General features: G+C 43.3%; 1 protein-coding gene across 5 annotated transcripts in view; it reads right to left on the reverse strand.

Moving 5' to 3' along the window:
• ATP8A2 (ATPase phospholipid transporting 8A2) overlaps window positions 1-18,629 on the reverse strand; it is a 493,942-nt gene that overhangs the window by 201,217 nt on the left and 274,096 nt on the right. For all 5 annotated transcript variants that reach the window (XM_072134328.1, XM_072134326.1, XM_072134327.1 and 2 more), the window contains 2 exons: window positions 12,463-12,646; window positions 1,706-1,816 (listed from right to left, as the gene is read on the reverse strand). In XM_072134328.1, the coding sequence (XP_071990429.1) occupies window positions 1,706-1,816; window positions 12,463-12,646 (295 nt within the window). The remainder of the gene's footprint in view (window positions 1-1,705; window positions 1,817-12,462; window positions 12,647-18,629) is intronic.

The following is an 18,629-nucleotide window of genomic DNA, read 5'->3' on the forward strand; positions in this document are numbered from 1 at the left end:
TGAAAAAAATCTATTAAAAATAAAGTTGCAACAAGTATATTTTATATTTGTAGCTCCAGACAATTTTTTTTCCCCTGTGATGATTGGATTTTCAAAATTTTGTGAAGCTTTATCGCAGACACCTGACAGCAGACTGGGAGTAAAGTAAAGCATCCATAGATTCACCAGAGGTCACAGTGGGCGGAGGGGTCCATCTGTAACTAGGGGTTGTCTGTAAGTTAGGTGTCCTTAAGTTGGGGACTGTCAGTAACTAGAAGCTGATGGGCCCCAGTGCAAAGTGTGTGCCAGGCCCCCGACTATAATGTATGGTTTATAGTAATAGTCTTCTCATATGGGAAAGTGACACCATAAGGGCCCCCTAAACCTCTTGGGCCCTGGTGCGACCGCAACCGCTGCACCCCCTCAAGTTACACCCCTGGGGACTGCCTGTATTTGAAACAATCAGTTTGCACAGATCATCAAACCATTTTCTTGCCATACTAAAGTAATAGCTGAGGGGGTGACTAGTAATGTAGCCAGATACAGGATAGTGAGAAGAGCAATAAATAAGGCCATAGGACACATAAATAACACTTCTTTCTCAGTTTTCATTATAATATGAGATAAAATAGGTTAAAAGAGTAAAAAATTTTAATTTCTGGAATATTTAATATTTCTTAAATATTCCCTACAAATAGTGCTCACTAACACTGCTGCCTGTTTCCAGCAACAAAGTCACTCATATCCATGTGTTGTGTCTAATATTACAGATATCCCTTATAGATTGTGAGCTCTCATGGGCAGGGTCCTGCTCCCACTTGTTCCAGATCACTGTAGTTTGCATGGTGTGTTTGGTATTTGCATTGTTACTTGTCTTTATGTAATTTATGCGAACCCCTTACTGATAGTACAACATCATGGAATTAATGCTGTTCTATAATTAAATAAATTAATAATAATAAAAATAATAATACATGGACATTCAATCTGTAAGGCAGGTGTGACATTGTTTTTTTTAAAAAAAAAAAAGAGGCCAAATTTTCCTAATCCTAAAAAATCCCTTTAAGCTCCTGGAGAACATTAAGTTCCTTACCACGTTCAGTAATGAGTAATAAGCACATATATGTTTCTCGTCACTAGACCCGTTGGTGACATGATACAAATTTTGGGGTGTGCCACAAACAACATTGTTGACAAGCTCTAGCTGTGATATGTGTAAAGGAGACGAGATCACTGGCTTCTTCTGACCCTCCAGACAGCCAAGGTCACCAGTATCATTACATCAGTGATATACATATCAAAGCAGAAGAGGTTTTTTATGTTGTATTTAGATTTATACATGGATTTGTTGGCTGAGCAGAAAGTCCTGTGCCGGCCAAGACACAGCTATGCAAACTTGTGTTTGAAGATGAAATATAAAGAGTTGGGATGATCTACGGCCAGTACTAACCATGTGCCGGTATAATATTGTGGCAGCTGTCTCCAGGCACTTAATGGATTTTGTGCTTGGTGCGTCCTCATTCGGAGTACAGTAAGATGAGCCATTTTAAGAGGGATCTGTGCAAATGATGTTAAGGGAATCTCTCCACCTGATAAATGTCTGTGTCATTCTTGTCTGTTATACTTGGCTTAGGTTGAGGCCGAGCAGCGGATGTCCTCTGCAGCCTCATAGACCATACTTAGCATGCCAGCTTTATGTTCTTGTTTAGTTTGCCATTAATCTTACCTCAATGATGTACAGGACCACATTCTTGTAGAAACAGTAGAGGATGCATTTGGTAACTCGATTGTAACTCCAGGCTCCGTGGACTAGAAGAAGTTTCTCCAAATAGGAAAACTAGAAAGACGAAGGTAAATTAGACAAATTAGAAGGATAGACAGTCTCCTGAGAAACACTTTTTCTAGACTAAGAAGATTTTGGTGGTACTAAGACAACATTTTAGGGGCATTTGACAGTAAGACTCTTCTGAGCCAAGTAAGTGCACCAGCCATAGTTGCTATTCTAGGAAAGGATTTATAAGTTGGGTCTGGTTTAATATTCTGCAAGGGGCTGCTTCCCACTCCCAATATCACAAATCCGTCTAAAAACACAAAAAAAATTTGGGTGTAGGATTGTTTTCTTTTCACAATTTTCAAGAGAGTTGTATAGCATTGTCCTAAATTTAACTTGACAGGTCCTAAATTCCAGAGACAGTCTTAGCAAATTAATAAATGTTCCTATCCTAAAAGGAAATAGGGCCTGCAAAACCCCTGCCAAAGTAGAAGGCCTCACCCAGATTAGATGTTGTTATGAAGGGAAGGGTCAACTGGCCGTGGGCTTGGCTTAAACATCCAACTTTTGCTTATAATTCAATATATTTCATGTTTCTGAAGTCTCTGTTGACTTGTCCTCTAATGATGACATAATTTACAGTCACATGTTCACTGTAACCAACCACTGGCATCAGTAGTCATATTCTGTACATGCAGGTCCAAGGATAAAACCAGTAATTGGCCTTTTCCATTGTCATCATTGATAATGTAAGGAAATAAAACAATGGAGCGGTAAAACCTAGAATGATCTTTTTCAGTTTTCTGGACAACCTTTAACATTCAATACCAGATGTTCTAGTCATGACCATAAAGGGCAAATGATATATCCTAGTCAGGGTTCAACAGTGCCAAGGAAGCCTAATCCCCATAATCCGGGCAACACAACATCTCTAGTAAGAGTTCTACCACAATGTAGCCGTCATCCCATCGTCCCCCACTCATCGGGTTACGGCCAGGATGAAAATGTAACAGATGAGCAGCAGGCTCTGAAAATGCAGCCTGGAAGGTGCTAAGTCCAGGCAGATAGCAGAGAATTTATAATACACAGATTGCTTTCATAAGAGACAGATCTGGAAAGAATGCATCTGCAAATGTGCTGTGACCGGGGCTTTATAAATCATTAGGGAGCACAGGTTTACCTACAAAAACATAAGCATTCCTCTACAATACAATAAAAAAAACAGTAAATGCAACATGCATATAGCAAATACAGATGAGCAATTTGTTGCTCTCCATATTAAACCCTATACATGATACAAGCAAAATATTGAAATATCTAATGGATCCAGTCCCTCCAACCATCAACGTCTTGCAATGAAAATTTTAGATCAGTCTAATAGTCGCTAAGTTTAACTCAGCATTAAAGGTAAACTCTATTGACCGGGTCAGGAATAGAGATGAGCGAACATACGCGTCCGAGCTTGATGCTCGTTCGAGCATTAGCGTACTCGAAACTGCTCGTTGCTCGGACGAATACTTCGCCCGCTCGAGAAAATGGCAGCTCCCGCCGTTTTGCTTTTTGGCGGCCAGAAACAGAGCCAATCACAAGCCAGGAGACTCTGCACCCAGCATGACGTGGTACCCTTACACTTCGATAGCAGTGGTTGGCTGGCCAGATCAGGTGACCCTGGGATAGACTAGCCGCTGCCCGCGCTGCTCGGATCATTCTGTGTCTGGATGCCGCTAGGGAGAGAGCTGCTGCTGGTCAGGGAAAGCGTTAGGCTGTTCTATTAGAATAGGGTTAGGCAGGAGTGATTCAACAAGAACCCAACAGCCCTTCTTAGGGCTACAATAACGTTATACATTTTTTTTTTTTATTTGCAGCTAGTACCATATTGTGAGGAATTTGCAGGGGGACTTGCTACCGTTGTGTTTAGCGCTTAGTGACGCACATATCCACCTCAAACACCAAAGTGGGACAATTTATTAGGGGTTGGATTTCAATTAGGCACAGTCTGCCAGTTTCTTTTTATTTTACGTTTATTTTTTCATAACTCAGCGTCATCTCATCTGGCATAGCAGTGTGCTTTCATACTTGGCTAGAAAATAGCCATAGGAGAATCCAAACGGCTTACTTACGCCTACAATAGCGTCATATATATTTTATTTCTGGTTGATCTGCTGGTGGCTGGCCTTGCTGTAGTGCATCTACTACCATATTGTGAGGAATTTGCAGTGAGACTTGCGACCGTTGTGTTTAGCGCTTAGTGACGCACATATCCATCGCAAAGACCGAAGTGGGACAATTTATTAGGGGTTGGATTTCAATTAGGCACAGTCTGCCATTTACTTTTTATTTTACGTAAATTTTTTCATAACTCAGCGTCATCTCATCTGGCATAGCAGTGTGCTTTCATACTTGGCTAGAAAATAGCCATAGCAATAGGATAGCATGGTTTGGTTTTAAAAACTAAAAAACACAAAAAAAAACAAAAAAAAATTAAAAAAAAAATTAAAGTTATAACTTTCATTTTCAAAATGTTTAACCCGAGGGCTAGGGGTAGAGGACGAGGGCGTGGACGTGGGCGTCCAACTACTGAAGGGGTCAGAGGCCGTGGTCCTGGGCGGGGTGAGACACCACCTGCTGATGGGGGAGCAGGGGAACGCCGCAGAGGTACACTCCCTAGGTTCATCATGTCTCAAGTTACTGGGACTCGTGGTAGAGCACTGTTGAGGCCAGAACAGTGCGAACAGGTGATGTCGTGGATTGCGGACAATGCTTCTAGCCATTTGTCCACCAGTCAGTCTTCCACGCAGTCCACCCATGTCACCGAAATCGGCACTCCTCCAGCTCCTCCACCTCAGCCTCCTTCCCCCCAGTCTGCCCCCTCCCAGCAAAATTTGGCATTTGAACCGGCATACTCTGAAGAACTGTTTTCTGGACCCTTCCCACAGTCACAAACCACTTGTCCTGCTGCTGCTGAGCTATTTTCCGATGCCCAGGTTTTCCACCAGTCGCAGTCTGTGGGTGATGATGACATTATTCACGTAGTGGAAGAAGTGTGTAAAGAGGTGTCCGACGATGAGGAGACACGGTTGTCAGACAGTGGTGAAGTTGTTGTCAGGGCAGGAAGTCCGAGGGGGGAGCAGACTGAGGGATCGGAGGATGATGAGGTGACAGACCCAAGCTGGGTCGATAGGCCGGGTGAACACAGTGCTTCTGAGACGGAGGCGAGTCCTATAGCAGAACAGGTTGGAAGAGGCAGTGGTGGGGCCAGACGGAGAGGCAGGGCCAGAGCTGGTGCATCAGCGCCAAATGTTGCCCGTAGTCAAGCTCCCGTGGCGAGGGCTAGATTTTCAGAAGTCTGGAGGTTCTTTAAAGAAACACCGGATGACCGACGGACTGTGGTGTGCAACCTTTGCCAAACCAGGATCAGCAGGGGTTCCACCACTACTAGCTTAACTACCACCAGTATGCGCAGGCATCTGAATGCTAAACACCCCACTCAATGGCACCAAGCCCGTTCACCTCCGGCCGGGCACACCACTGCTCCTTCCCCTGTGTCATCTGCTAGTCAGCCCCCTGCCCAGGACCCCGGCCGAAACACCTCCCGTGCGAAAACCCCATCTTCGCCTCCACGATCCTCCACAGCATCCACCAGCGTTCAGCTCTCCATACCCCAGACGCTGGAGCGCAAAAGGAGGTATAGCGCAACCCACCCACACGCCCAAGCCCTCAACGTCCACATCTCCAAGTTGCTTAGCCTGGAGATGCTGCCCTATAGGCTGGTAGAGACCGAGGCCTTTCGAAACCTCATGGCGGCGGCCGCCCCTCGGTATTCGGTCCCCAGCCATCACTACTTTTCCCGATGTGCCGTCCCAGCCCTGCACAAGCACGTGTCAGAGAACATCCTCCGTGCCCTGACCAACGGCGTTTCTGACAAGGTCCACCTGACCACGGACACGTGGACGAGTGCTGCCGGGCAGGGCCACTATATATCGCTGACGGCACATTGGGTTAACTTGGTGGAGGCTGAGACCGAGTCTGACCCTGGGGCTGGTCATATACTGCCGACGCCGAGGATTGCGGGGCCTACCTCGGTCCAGGTCTCAAAGGCCTACTATGCCTCCTCCTCCTCCCACCCCTCCTCCACCTCCTCCTCTGAATTACCATCCGTGGGCATGGCGCCATCAGTCAGTAGCTCTAGGCACAGCAGCAGTGCCATCGCTAAGCGACAGTAGGCGGTGCTCAAACTGCTGAGCCTAGGCGATAAAAGGCACACCGCCCAAGAGTTATTACAGGGCATCACGGCGCAGACTGATCTGTGGCTGGCACCGCTGAACCTGAAGCCAGGCATTGTTGTGTGTGACAACGGCCGTAACCTGGTGGCAGCTCTGCAACTCGGCAGACTGACACATGTGCCATGCCTGGCCCATGTGTTAAATCTCATAGTTCAGCGTTTCCTCAAGACATACCCCAATCTGTCTGATTTGCTCACGAAGATGCGCCGCATCTGTGCGCATTTCAGGAAGTCCAGCACAGATGCTGCCACTCTCAGGGCAGCGCAGCGCCGCCTCCAACTGCCCGCTCACCGACTGTTGTGCGACGTGCCCACGAGGTGGAATTCAACACTAACCATGTTATCCAGAGTTTACCAGCAGCGCAGAGCGATTGTAGACTGCCAGATGTCAACTTCCACCAGAACTGGCAGTCAGGTCAGTCAGCTTCCTCAAGTCTACAATGAGGAGTGGACGTGGATGTCTGATATCTGTCAGGTGCTGAGTAACTTTGAGGAGTCAACACAGATGGTCAGTGGCGATGCCGCCATCATCAGCCTCACCATCCCGCTGCTTGGCCTGTTGAAAAACTCTCTGGTCAGCATGAAGTCGGAAGCTTTGCTCTCGTCACAAGAGACGGGGGAAGAAGATTCCCTTGTTGATAGCCAAAGCACCCTTAGGTCTGTTTCTCAGCGCATATCGGAGGAGGTGGAGGAGGATGAGGAGGAAGAGGAGGAGAATGTTGGCGAGACAGAAGAGGGGACCATTGTTGAGTCCTTCACTGTTCAGCGTGTATGGGCAGAAGAAGAGGAGTTGGAGGAGTTGGAGGAGGAGGAAATGGACAGTCAGGCCAGTGAGAGGAGTGAATTCTTGCGCGTTGGGACTCTGGCGCATATGGCAGATTTCATGCTAAGCTGCCAATCCCGTGACCCTCGCGTTCAAAGAATTTATTCCAGCACCGATTACTGGGTATTCACTCTCCTGGACCCACGGTACAAGCAAAATCTTTCCACTCTCATCCCTGGAGAGGAAAGGAGTGTGAGAATGCATGAATACCAGCAGGCCCTGGTGCACAAGCTGAAACAGTATTTCCCTTCTGACAGCGCTAGCGGCAGAGGGCGTACTTCTGCGGGACAAGTAGCGAGGGAGAGTAGGCGACCAGGCAGCTTGTCCAGCACTGGCAGGGGTACGCTTTACAAGGCCTTTGCCAGTTTTATGTCACCCCAGCAAGACACTGTCACCTGTCCCCAGTCTCGGCAGAGTAGGGCTGATCTTTACAGAAAGATGGTGAGGGAGTACGTAGCTGACCATACCATCGTCCTAAATGATCACACAGCTCCCTACAACTACTGGGTTTCAAAGCTGGACATGTGGCACGAACTGGCGCTGTTGGAGGTTCCTGCCTGCCCTGCCGCTAGCGTGTTGTCCGAGCGGGTTTTCAGTGCAGCTGGTGGCATCATCACCGATAAGCGTACACGCCTGTCGACTGACAGCGCTGACAGGCTGACGCTTATCAAGATGAATAAAGCCTGAATTTCTCTGCATTTTCATTCTCCACCAGGTGAAAGAAGCTCAACCTGAATAATGTATGCACTCCTCCTCCTCATTGTCCTCCTTCTCCTCCTCTTTGTACACTAAAGCATAGGAAACTGGCTATTTTTTGCCAGGGCCAACTGGCTCTAGCTATAGTACTCTATGTATTTAATTTTTCTGGAGGGCCACCTACCCGGTCCTCTGTTTTAAGCAATTTTTGGGAGTGCCACATACAGGCACTCAATTTATTTAATTTTTCTGGCGGACCACCTACCTGCTCCTCTGGTTTGAAAACTTTTTTGGACTGCCACATACAGGCACTCCATTTATTTAATTTTTCTGGAGGACCACCTACCTGCTCCTCTGGTTTGAAAACTTTTTTGGACTACCACATACAGGCACTATCCAAATTAAATTGTCTCCATAGCAGCCTTCACATGTCGTCTTTTTAGCTGGCTCCACACGTTGTCTCCATTGCTACCTCCCCACGTCATCGCCATAGCTGCCTCCAAAAGTCGTCCATATAGCTGCCTCCATACATGGTCCCCTTATCAAACGAGCTGTGTCAGGCAGAATTTTGGGTTGTTTTCATGGATTCCACATCAAACTTGTTAACTTTGTCGCCACCCTGCTGTGTAATCCACAAAATATACTGGCAAACTTTTATCATTTACCGATATTATTTCAGCGCTTCTTTCGCATCTGTTTACATTCCCCTCACCCGCCATATTCCAAACTTATAAGAACGCTACTACACTTGATCTTATACAAAAGGTTCTTAGAAGTGCTGTTTGGGGAGTAGCCTAGAGACAGGGGCTTGGATTGGCGAAAGCTCGGCTGGCAGCGGAGCGCCAGCTCCATGCCAAGATCCAACTAACATAGTTTTAACTGCAGCACCTTTAATCTACTACTAGTTCACTGCCTCCATACATGGTCCCCTTATCAAACGAGCTGTGTCAGGCAGAATTTTCAGGTGTTTCACCAGATACATAGTGGAACTCGGCCCATCTGTCGCCGACATGCTGGAGACCTGAAGTTGCAATCATAGCAGCGCAATATGAATGCCCCATACTGTCGCTCTTAATCATGGAAGTCGTCTCCATGGCTGCCTCCACATGTCGTCCCCTTATCAAAAGAGCTGTGTCAGGCTCATTTTTTGGGTGTTTCACCAGATACGTTATGGAACTTGGTCACTATGTCGCCACCATGCTGTGTTATCGACTAAATATACCGTCAACCTTTTGTTCACATAGGAAATCATTTCACCTCCTTTGGTGAAACCTGAGTCCATTTAGGGTATGTCGCCATGACACTCTCTAGCCTGCTGCCGCTGCCTCTGCATGCCGTCCCCTATAGTGTCAGGGTCAATTATTGGATGTTTTAGATGCTATCTAGCCTCATTCGGTCACTCTGTCATGGCCATGCTGTTGCCCATTATTTTGGCATAATGGTGCGATTAAGCAGCCTCAGAGGCATCCATGCATGCTGCCCCTGCTGTTTCCTGTCCATTTCCGTGGTGTTTCCATCCTTTTCTGAGGTTCCCAGGTGTTTGGCCAAGCTTCCCTGTGCAGACCCTTGGTCCCCTTGAAAAATGCTCAAGTCTCCCATTGACTTCAATGGGGTTCGTTATTCGAGACGAGCACTCGAGCATCGGGAAAAGTTTGTCTCGAATAACGAGTACCCGAGCATTTTAGTGCTCGCTCATCTCTAGTCAGGAATCAATAGAGATCCCAGTTACTGATGAGATAAATAACCTTGCTCGGGTACATGTAGCTACTCAAATATTTATAGTACACAACCATATCTACTGATTTACTTAACCCATAATTTGGAAAATTACATTTTTATCACCAAAATTCTTTGCTGATGATTGTAACTTAAAGGGTTTTCCTGGCTTCAATAATTAATATGTTATCAATAACAGACTGGAGGGGATCTGACATCTTGACCCACACTGGAAAGAGTTGAAAACCGTTGAATGTTGTTTACTTGTGTAAAAAAAAAGTTACCTTTTTGGGAACATTATCCATACTTTACACTTTAAGGGGGTCATTTATCTTTTCATGTTTGCAACATTTCCACTCGGAACCAAACATGAATTTTGCTGTGTTGCCCCTGATATATCTTTAAAATCGAGATGTGGATGTATGAAAAAAGTCACAATTTTGACACAAATCTCTGTAAAATGGCACAATTTTGGCACAAATAAACTTCTGTCCCGAAGCAGACGTAGGAAAAAGTTTAAAAGGGGGTAGGAGAAGAATTGGAAAGAACTTGCCCAAACAAGCCAATCACCCTTTAAGATAAATGAAACAAGTCAAAAACCCAGAAAAAGCCAAAAAAAGACAAATGTCCTGACTACAGATAAATGACCCCCTTCCACACCTGTCTCTCTGCAGCCATGCTCTGGACCAGCAAGCGTTAACATTATGTGACTGTGAGTGCTTGCTCCTACCACCTTCCTCCTTATTATAAATACCCTACACAAAGCTCACCCCAGCAGGCCAAATTCTTTGCTAGCTTATTTTCTGCTTTGGTGTATTTACTACTTCTGAATTTGGTATTTGATTCTTGGCTTTGTTTAGTGACTACTCTTTTGCATTTGCAATTCCATTCCTTGTATGCTCTCTCAGTTGTGACCCAGACTGTTTACTACCCCTTATTGTGTTTTCCCATTTCCTTTTCTTTTTATGTTTCTGCACAGTAGTCTAGGAAGGGATTGTTTTTGAGGTCAGATATCAATAGTATACGCAGAGGCAAGCAGACAGGGCTGCTGGTAAGCGGGACTTTACGGCTTTCTGTCCTGTCTGAGTATTATTAGGAAGGGGTGTTACTTGCAGATTTACTTTAGTAATTGTCATGCAGTTGAATAAACCCCATTTTTTAATGCTGTAAAAGATTTAGTACATCTTACTCCAACATAGCCTTGAGAAAGGCTGGTGTAGGAAATTCTAGTCTTAATACATTCCCTTCCTAGAGGCACACAGCACTATTCTGTCCTTCCACAGATGCCACTAGGGAGTACTTAGGATATTTCAGCATTTTGATCTATACCAAGTACAATAATATATATTTGGAGCCTTGTATCAGAAAAAAAATCATAAAACCTTTGAAATATATTTAGAAACAAATCAGCCCAAAACTTACAACTGATTTATTTTAGACAATTGTCGGACATTTAGTGTCAGTGGAAAGAATCATTTACCTCTATTAACTATCAACTGTGTTTTATGCTGCTTGCTGTATTGAGAGTAATTGTACCAAACCCAGTCCCTCTGCAGCTCAGCTCTGGTACAGCAACAGTTAATATTGACTGACTTTTGCTCCAATTATCCAGAAGCTAAGTTTCTACTCTCTTTACTCAGCTTACTGCTTGTTCTATAACAATGTACTTCTGGTTTTCTGATTTTTGACTATTGTTCTGAGACATTCCCTTTATATCTGCGTTTTTGTGCCTTATATGCCATCTCTGCTGTGACTCCTACCTCGCTTTTGTGCTATTTGTTTGTTTGTCCTGTTTCAGGTTCCACTTTGGTGTAGGGAGGGTCTGTCAGGCAGGTGACAGTTTAGGAGGTTTAGGTTACGTCTCACTGTCCTGTCTGTCATTCCTGGGTTCAAAGCCCTCAATGCATACATATTCTATTTTATAATTTATTTTTATTTACAGATAGTTTTTATTTCATTTTATTAACCTGATTCTGGGGGTTGTCATCATAAATGTTGATCTGCTTTATAACCGTCATTCAAAGATTACAGCAGCCACATGCACTGTAGTCTAGCAATGGTTATTGACTTCTACTGGAGAAAGTTCTATGCTCTATGATCTGTGGTGAGTTCATTTAATGGGGGGGTTCATTTATTATAGTAATTATTTTTCCTCTTTCATTGCGCCTTTTTGTGTTGTTTTCTTCCCATTTGCCCATTCCTTAGGTTGTTTAAAATTAGAGAAGTTGTTTGCCCAATTTATCTAAATAAACCCTTATGGCCAATTAGACAAAAAGAAAAAAAAACAGAAAAAAGAAGAAACAAGGACAAAGAGAACTATGATAAATTACCCCCACAGTGTAGGAACAGGTAAACTGTGGCTATCAACAAATGTAAATGGGGTGATTCTATGTTATCTCTGACATTCGAATTCTGCCTGTGACGATACAGAGTGACTTTTGAAACGTGATGTCGACTGAACAGAAAATGTGAAATATTAACTTGGTTTAAAAACAACTTTGATCATATTCTGAATATTCAATCCTTATAAACTTGCTGTACACTTACAGCGGTTTTCATACATGCAAGTGTTTGGCTATAAACTAAACTACTCAACTCAATAGCCACTGAGTGTGCAGGTTACTTCAATAAGGGGTATACCAAAAAATCTAGTATTGTATATACAGTAAAGATACAGCACCATTGTTTTATGGGTATTTTAACTTATTTTGCAACCACAGAATAACAGTGATGCTGATAAGACTGATAGCTTAGTAAAAGTAACTTTTGGCCAATAACAGCCTGGATATAGTGAAAATATAGATAATATTTTTCAGAAAAAGACAGCTTCTATGGCCTTCAGGATTCATAAATCGCTTCTACAATATGATGGGACATTGTCCAGGAGACCGATATATCATATTTAGGAATGCGTTTAGACAAAAGAGTCCCGAGAGGCGCCACTCCCTCGCTTCTTGGATCACCACATTTGCTAATATGCAATGTAATCCCTTCAAAACATTCGGAGACAGTGTTCCATAGCCAGATAAAAAAAAAATGAAAGCTATACAAGGGCATCCAAGGTTTGGGGTTTTTGGTGAAGGCAAAAGATGATATCCCCACATGATTTGTGTTGGATCCAGGGTCTGCCTCATGATACATGTATCTGATACCTCTGTCAACAGTCTAGAACAGCTGCTCATTTGAGCTCCTGACCTGAGCTATGGAGTAATCGGAGGAGTTGGTTGCCTGCATGCCCTCGTTCCCACTGATCCCAACTCCGACGTGTGCGGTCTGGATCATTCCTACGTCGTTGGCACCATCTCCAATTGCCAGTGTGATGGCATTTACATGTTTCTTTACCATGTCTACAATTTCAGATTTCTGCAGCGGAGACACTCTGAAAAGCAGAAGCAAATATGTCAGTCAGCTACTGTGAGGTTACAAATTATACATGTCTTTCTAATGTGACAGCTGTAAACCAGATTTAGACCTTCACCCAACCTGCGATTCTTGGAAAATCCTCTGGTTCCATACTTGATACGTTTTACAGATGTCAACAATATGTTTATAAAAGCTCCTCTCTGAAATTTCTCTATTCCATGAGGTTTCCCTCGCAAACACTTTCCCTATAATAAGCATTCCATGCTGTGTTATAATGCTGGAAACATCCAAAACTAACTCCATCCTCCAGAGAAGTGTCAGATCCCATTTCAGAATCCTGACACAGCATCTATAAGCGCTCTACCATATTCCACCGAAAATCAGATTGGGAAGATTAGAACATTTCACACCTCAAGCAGGAAACTTTTAATGCAAGTTAAACTCTACTAGAATTCATGAAGACAAGGATATCACCTTTTCCCCCAGATAAAATAAATATAGAGCATTCATATACTTGCGAATGGCCAGCTATCTCTTTCAACAAAAACATGGATGATCAAACTGGCTGAACATGCATGTCTACCTAAATGGGAAGAGGCATGGCTGGATTCAGTTTTATAGGGTCTCTACTTACAATATAGGAGAGGCTGACACTTTCTGGACAGTAACTTAACTAATTTACTGTTGAGTTGGTTACATCTATAGCTATTTTTTTAGATTGGTGGCTTCACTGGCATCAATATGGTAGATGCCCCAAGGAGATGTTACCCATGTGTTCTTCCTATAATCTAGTCTTAAGGAGAGGAAAGAAGAACACAGCTGCACACAAATCTTGCCTAATGACCCCGATGACCCCTGTGGAACTAGATACAGAACACAGAACTGACATATCATTTACCACATATTCTACCTGTGATGACCACTGTATTACCAACACAATACAATAACGGTGTCTAAATGAAGTAGGCAACTATTGGAAACATGGCAACCCATAACAGAAAACCCCAGTCCCACTTATAGTAGTATAAAATGGGGTTTTCACCATGAAGGTGGATCAAAACCACATCAGGCAGTAAATTTTTTATATTTAGAGTCAGTAGAGATAAACAGACCTGATGTTCGAGGTCGGGTTTTGTCATGCAACCTGAACATATTGCTGGATTGGCAGCTGAACAGTCAGGCCAATAATAGCCATGGTTAGTTTCTAGGGGCATCAATTTGCCAGATTGGTTGTTCGGGTGCCAATCTGGGAATATGGGTGAACCACAAACCTTAACTTGCACGTGGGGTTCAATCATCACTAATAGTCAGATATAAATTATCTCCATCTTTCATTTTCAAAGATCCACCAAAGCTGTCTATATATGTTTTCCCACTTTAAACTAATGAACATATTATTAGCTGCATATATTTCAGCTACAGCCTGTGTGTGCCTATGTCTCTTCATACATTCTTCCTCTCCTCTACACCATCCCTTTCCCTTTCCTGTCTTCTCAATGCACATGAGAGGAAGTGGAAGTCCCTCCCCAGGGACTCACCACATGCTGCTGACAGGGAGTCAAGCAATTTAAAATACACTACTGAAATTTTTCTGAATGCTGACAAAGGCATTTTTAAAATCAGCATCAGCAAGACCCACTTGGTTTATACTCTGGTATATTAAAAAAAAAAAGAGTGCTCACCTCAAGCGCTCACACACGGCGTCCTCTTCTCCCCCAGCTTGTGCCTCTGCCCACACTACCAGGATGCCAGAGCTAGAGAAGACAAACCAAGGGAGAAGAGGACGCTGGGGGTGAGCGCCAAAGGTAAGTACTAAGTTTATTATTTTATCATATAAGGGGCAGTGCTGAACATTTTTTAAAAGGGGGACATTTCTATAAAGTGGGGGGGGGCAGAGAGGGTAGAGAAGTCTAGCGATCTTGGTGGTGTCTGTGGAGAGCAAACAGGAGGCTGCATAGCATGGAATGAATCTCACACTCTTCTTCATCACTATTATGTACATATCAGGTATGAGGTGTTTTTTTCTAAAGTACAGTAAATTACCAACCTCCAGAGGTCCGTTTGTAACTAGGGGTCGTCTGTAAGTCGGGTGTTCTTAAGTAGGGCTTTTAAATAATACAATAACCTGTGATTTTGAATATGGGCACTAAACTTTTTCACTCGGTAAAGAATTTTAAGATCATATAACAACATAATAGAAAACCCTGGATAGGCTTCAACTTGAAATACAGTGGGGCACATTTACTAATGGCTTTACGACACACTTTAGTCGGACTGTTCACGTTCTTCACGGCTAAAATGTCTAGCACAGGTATTTAAGCAGTGTGTGCGCTGGGATTGTGGCACACGTGACCCTTTTGTTGGGCAACTGTGCTGGCTTCCATGTGACACAAATTAGGGGGCGTACCAGCAGTCGGTCTGACTGATTCGGAACGAGCGCCGTATTTAACTTTCAAATTGTGTTGCACGCCGTATGATAATGGTGCACCACAGAAAAGAAGGTGAACTCCGTCAGACCTGAGCGGGGAAGCGTCACATGCAGGATATCAGGCGCACGATCTTAGTGAATCGCCGGACGCAGCATTATACACGGACAATGCACTTTCAATGAACTCCAGTGACCGGGCAAGTAAATGAGCCCCAGGAAGTTGGTTGCCTTTCAAAGACACCTATGTGGTAAAGATGTTATATTATAGCTACATCTTATTGTACAGGAATAGTAAGGAAGAACACATAGTTAGGTGAACGAGACACATTTTCATGCTGAGCCGCCACAAGTTGTTGGCCTCCAAATCTTGCAGGAAACAGTCATCCTTTCAAGTTAAGTAAGGTGCAAAAAGGACAAGCAATGAAACCAGAGCTATAAAGTCCCTTATAGGAAGAGGATTTATGGTCCCTTCCTGCAGACTGAGTTTATCTTTGTGTTCCAGTGTAAGTACAGATCAAGCTCTCCACAGTTCATTAGGGATAATAATGTAACACGTAGGCCTTCCTGCTCTGTAACACTTAGCCGCTATTGTGTGGATATCTGGTTTGACTATCATTCTCTATTGATAAATACCTTGTTATAAACTTATTTGCCAAGAAAGGCCAGGCTTAGCCCCAGGTGTGCCAAGACAGCGCTCCCGAAATGCGTTCCAGATGATTCCTGAAATAACGAAATCTGCAAGATGACATTTCCACTTCCAGAGGCAGCGGGGTTATTATTCCTGCAGCCCAGTCAATTTGTTTCAGACGGCTTTAGATAGAGTAGTCACAATCCAGTCGTTGGCCTCTGCCATGTGTAACATTGTGCGGTTACGGTTACACGGCTTGGAATGGAAACGTTTCACACCTGAACTGCTAGTAGGACTGTGCTGGGAGACGGTGTGAACGCCTTCCCCCTTCTTTTTTAATAACATGGTAATTATATGGCCAGATGTATTGTTGGCCTTTCTTAAAGGACGCCTTTTGGGAGCAAACATTTTTTATTTACTTTTGGAAAAATGTGATAGAATCCATCTTAATTTTTTATTGCAAAGCCTTTGGGTACCAATTATGGATATTGTGTTGGTGTTTATGGCTCATACATATGGAAATGTATTTTCTCACTTTGGCACAGGTTTTCTGTACATAAAAACCTCCTGAACTTGAAGAAAACACATTGAGTGGATGTGCCGGATGACTGTGTCCCTGGTTGTCTGCTGCTTAGCTCATCTTACATGCACGACTATTGGTTCATGTCAGTGTCATGGTTCATGTTGGGATTTATCAAAATGTGATACACACGCAACATGGAAACGAATGTGCAGTAGAAAAGGATTTCTGCTACAGATGTACGATACGATTTATTTGCTGAGCATCCCTGTGTAGAATTCACCCTTTGCAATGGAAAGACTAAGCTCCACCTCTTCCGCTGCAGCCTAAACGCAGCATAAGACCGCGTCTGTTTTTTGTTTTGTTTTTTTGCTGGAGCTATGAAAATTATCACTAGACATATTTCAATACCATTCCATAACATGTTCAGATACCCTTAGGCTTTTCTTCTTTTTTTTTATGTTTATAACTTTGTTTTGGTGCATTTGCATATTTGCGTCCCAGCTAATTTTTCAGTGTTGCATCTGATATATCTTAAAATTCAGATGAAGATGTATGAAAAAAAGTTGCATTTGTTTGTGCAAAGTGCAGGCTGTTGTGTGACGATGAAAAGAAAAAAGGCACAAAAACAAAAAAGGTACACATGTCTGATATATCATCCTCTAAGATAAATGAAAGAAGCCCAAACCAAAGAAAAAGCAAAAAAAAAAGACACGCACACACACATGTCCTAACCATAGATAAATGATCCCCAGTGTGCCTGTTTCTAATGGTTGAGGTGCATCTGTCTGGAATCTATTATCGTGAAAAAAAACGATAGTAATTATCAATTTTTCACAGAAAGATTAAAAAAACAACAACATGTGAAATGATCCATTAAAATGTATTGCACATTGTGTCGTGGACCCTAAATGTGGCTGTCAGAGGTTCCTTCTGAACTGGCGTTGAGCAAATACAATTTTATTACATTTTTAGTTATATGGGAAGAGTTTCCATCTCTGTTCCCTTGGGGTTCAGAGTTCAAACGGCAGACCAACTCAGGGACAGATAGCTGTGAATTACTAAGCTGGACCACCCACTGGACTCTTAAGCCTTCAATAAGAAGTAATATCCATGAATAAATTACAATTGGCTATGCCTTTATATTTACTTACTGCCTGTTCACCAGGACCTCGATACAATAGCTAAAACTCCAAATATGTGGGTGTTTCTTTTTTATGTGTGTGTATGACCATGTGTGTAAAGGTATGGCCATACCCTTCTACCCAAACTGTTTTTGCTACAGTATATAGACCTATAATTTTGCCACCAAAATTATTTTGACCCCGCTGTAATGAGAAATCATGACTTTAGTTAAAATCCACTTGCTGTTTGCATCCCTCAACCTTCCAGGTCTTCAGTATGTCCCTCACAGGGTCTCTAGACGTCTCCTGCGGGGTACTTGCACGTGCCGTTGTGTTTAGGAAAGCAGCTCTGGAAACTGTACTTCGCAGACGGATTGTTTTAATTGTGCCTTGCAGCAAAAATATTGGTTTTATTTCTTTCCAAAAACGTGCCTGAAGCCTTTGACATGTTTATACAACGTGAAGCTTTATATTTCTCGTATAACATTCACTTCTATACATAAAGAGGCGAGCTGAACGCCAGACAAATAGATCTCTACCAAATGGGACATAGAGACTGAGGTTAATCGAAGGCACATTGGGGCAGATTTATCAAAATGCCTAAGAGTAAGAATGTGCTTGGCCATCGTAACGAATTACAGCTCCCCTTTAAAATATTAATGAGCACTGGTAAAATAAAAACTCAGCTGTGATTGGTTGCCATGGGAAAGTAAGCACATTCTTACTCTTAGGCAGCTTGATAAATCTCCCCCATTCTTCTGTAAATGTCCAACCTGGAACCCGGGACAATGTCATTCGGAAAAACAATAGTCTAAAATGGCGAACACTTGTAGTCTGATTTTCCTAACCAAGGGACACAAAGCACCGGTGTGGATTTAGGGAGAGGAGCAATAGGCTTCCCTATAGGTGCTTCATTTTATGTCCGAAGCGTGATAGAAAACTGCAGTATTGTGGAAAAATATGCAAACCTGACGTACAAACTATATTCAGATGATCCCCATACTCAAATTTTAACCCGAAAAGAGAACTATTCCGAGTTAACCAGAGATACAGGAACCCGTTTTGTTGGTTCCTTCCAAAACAGAGCAAGATAACAGTTCCCAAGGGTTTAACTAGCAGAGGCAGGGCTTCTGAATAGGGCCCCCCCTCCCACTTAAAAAATATACATATTTGAACACATTTATACACTCATGCACGCAAATATAGAGCATATACACACATACAGTGCCATACACAAACATACAGCATATATACACACATACAGTATATATTCATCACATATACAATATATATATACAT

This window comes from Engystomops pustulosus, chromosome 2 (assembly GCF_040894005.1).
Source record: "Engystomops pustulosus chromosome 2, aEngPut4.maternal, whole genome shotgun sequence".
Classification (NCBI taxonomy): domain Eukaryota; kingdom Metazoa; phylum Chordata; class Amphibia; order Anura; family Leptodactylidae; genus Engystomops; species Engystomops pustulosus.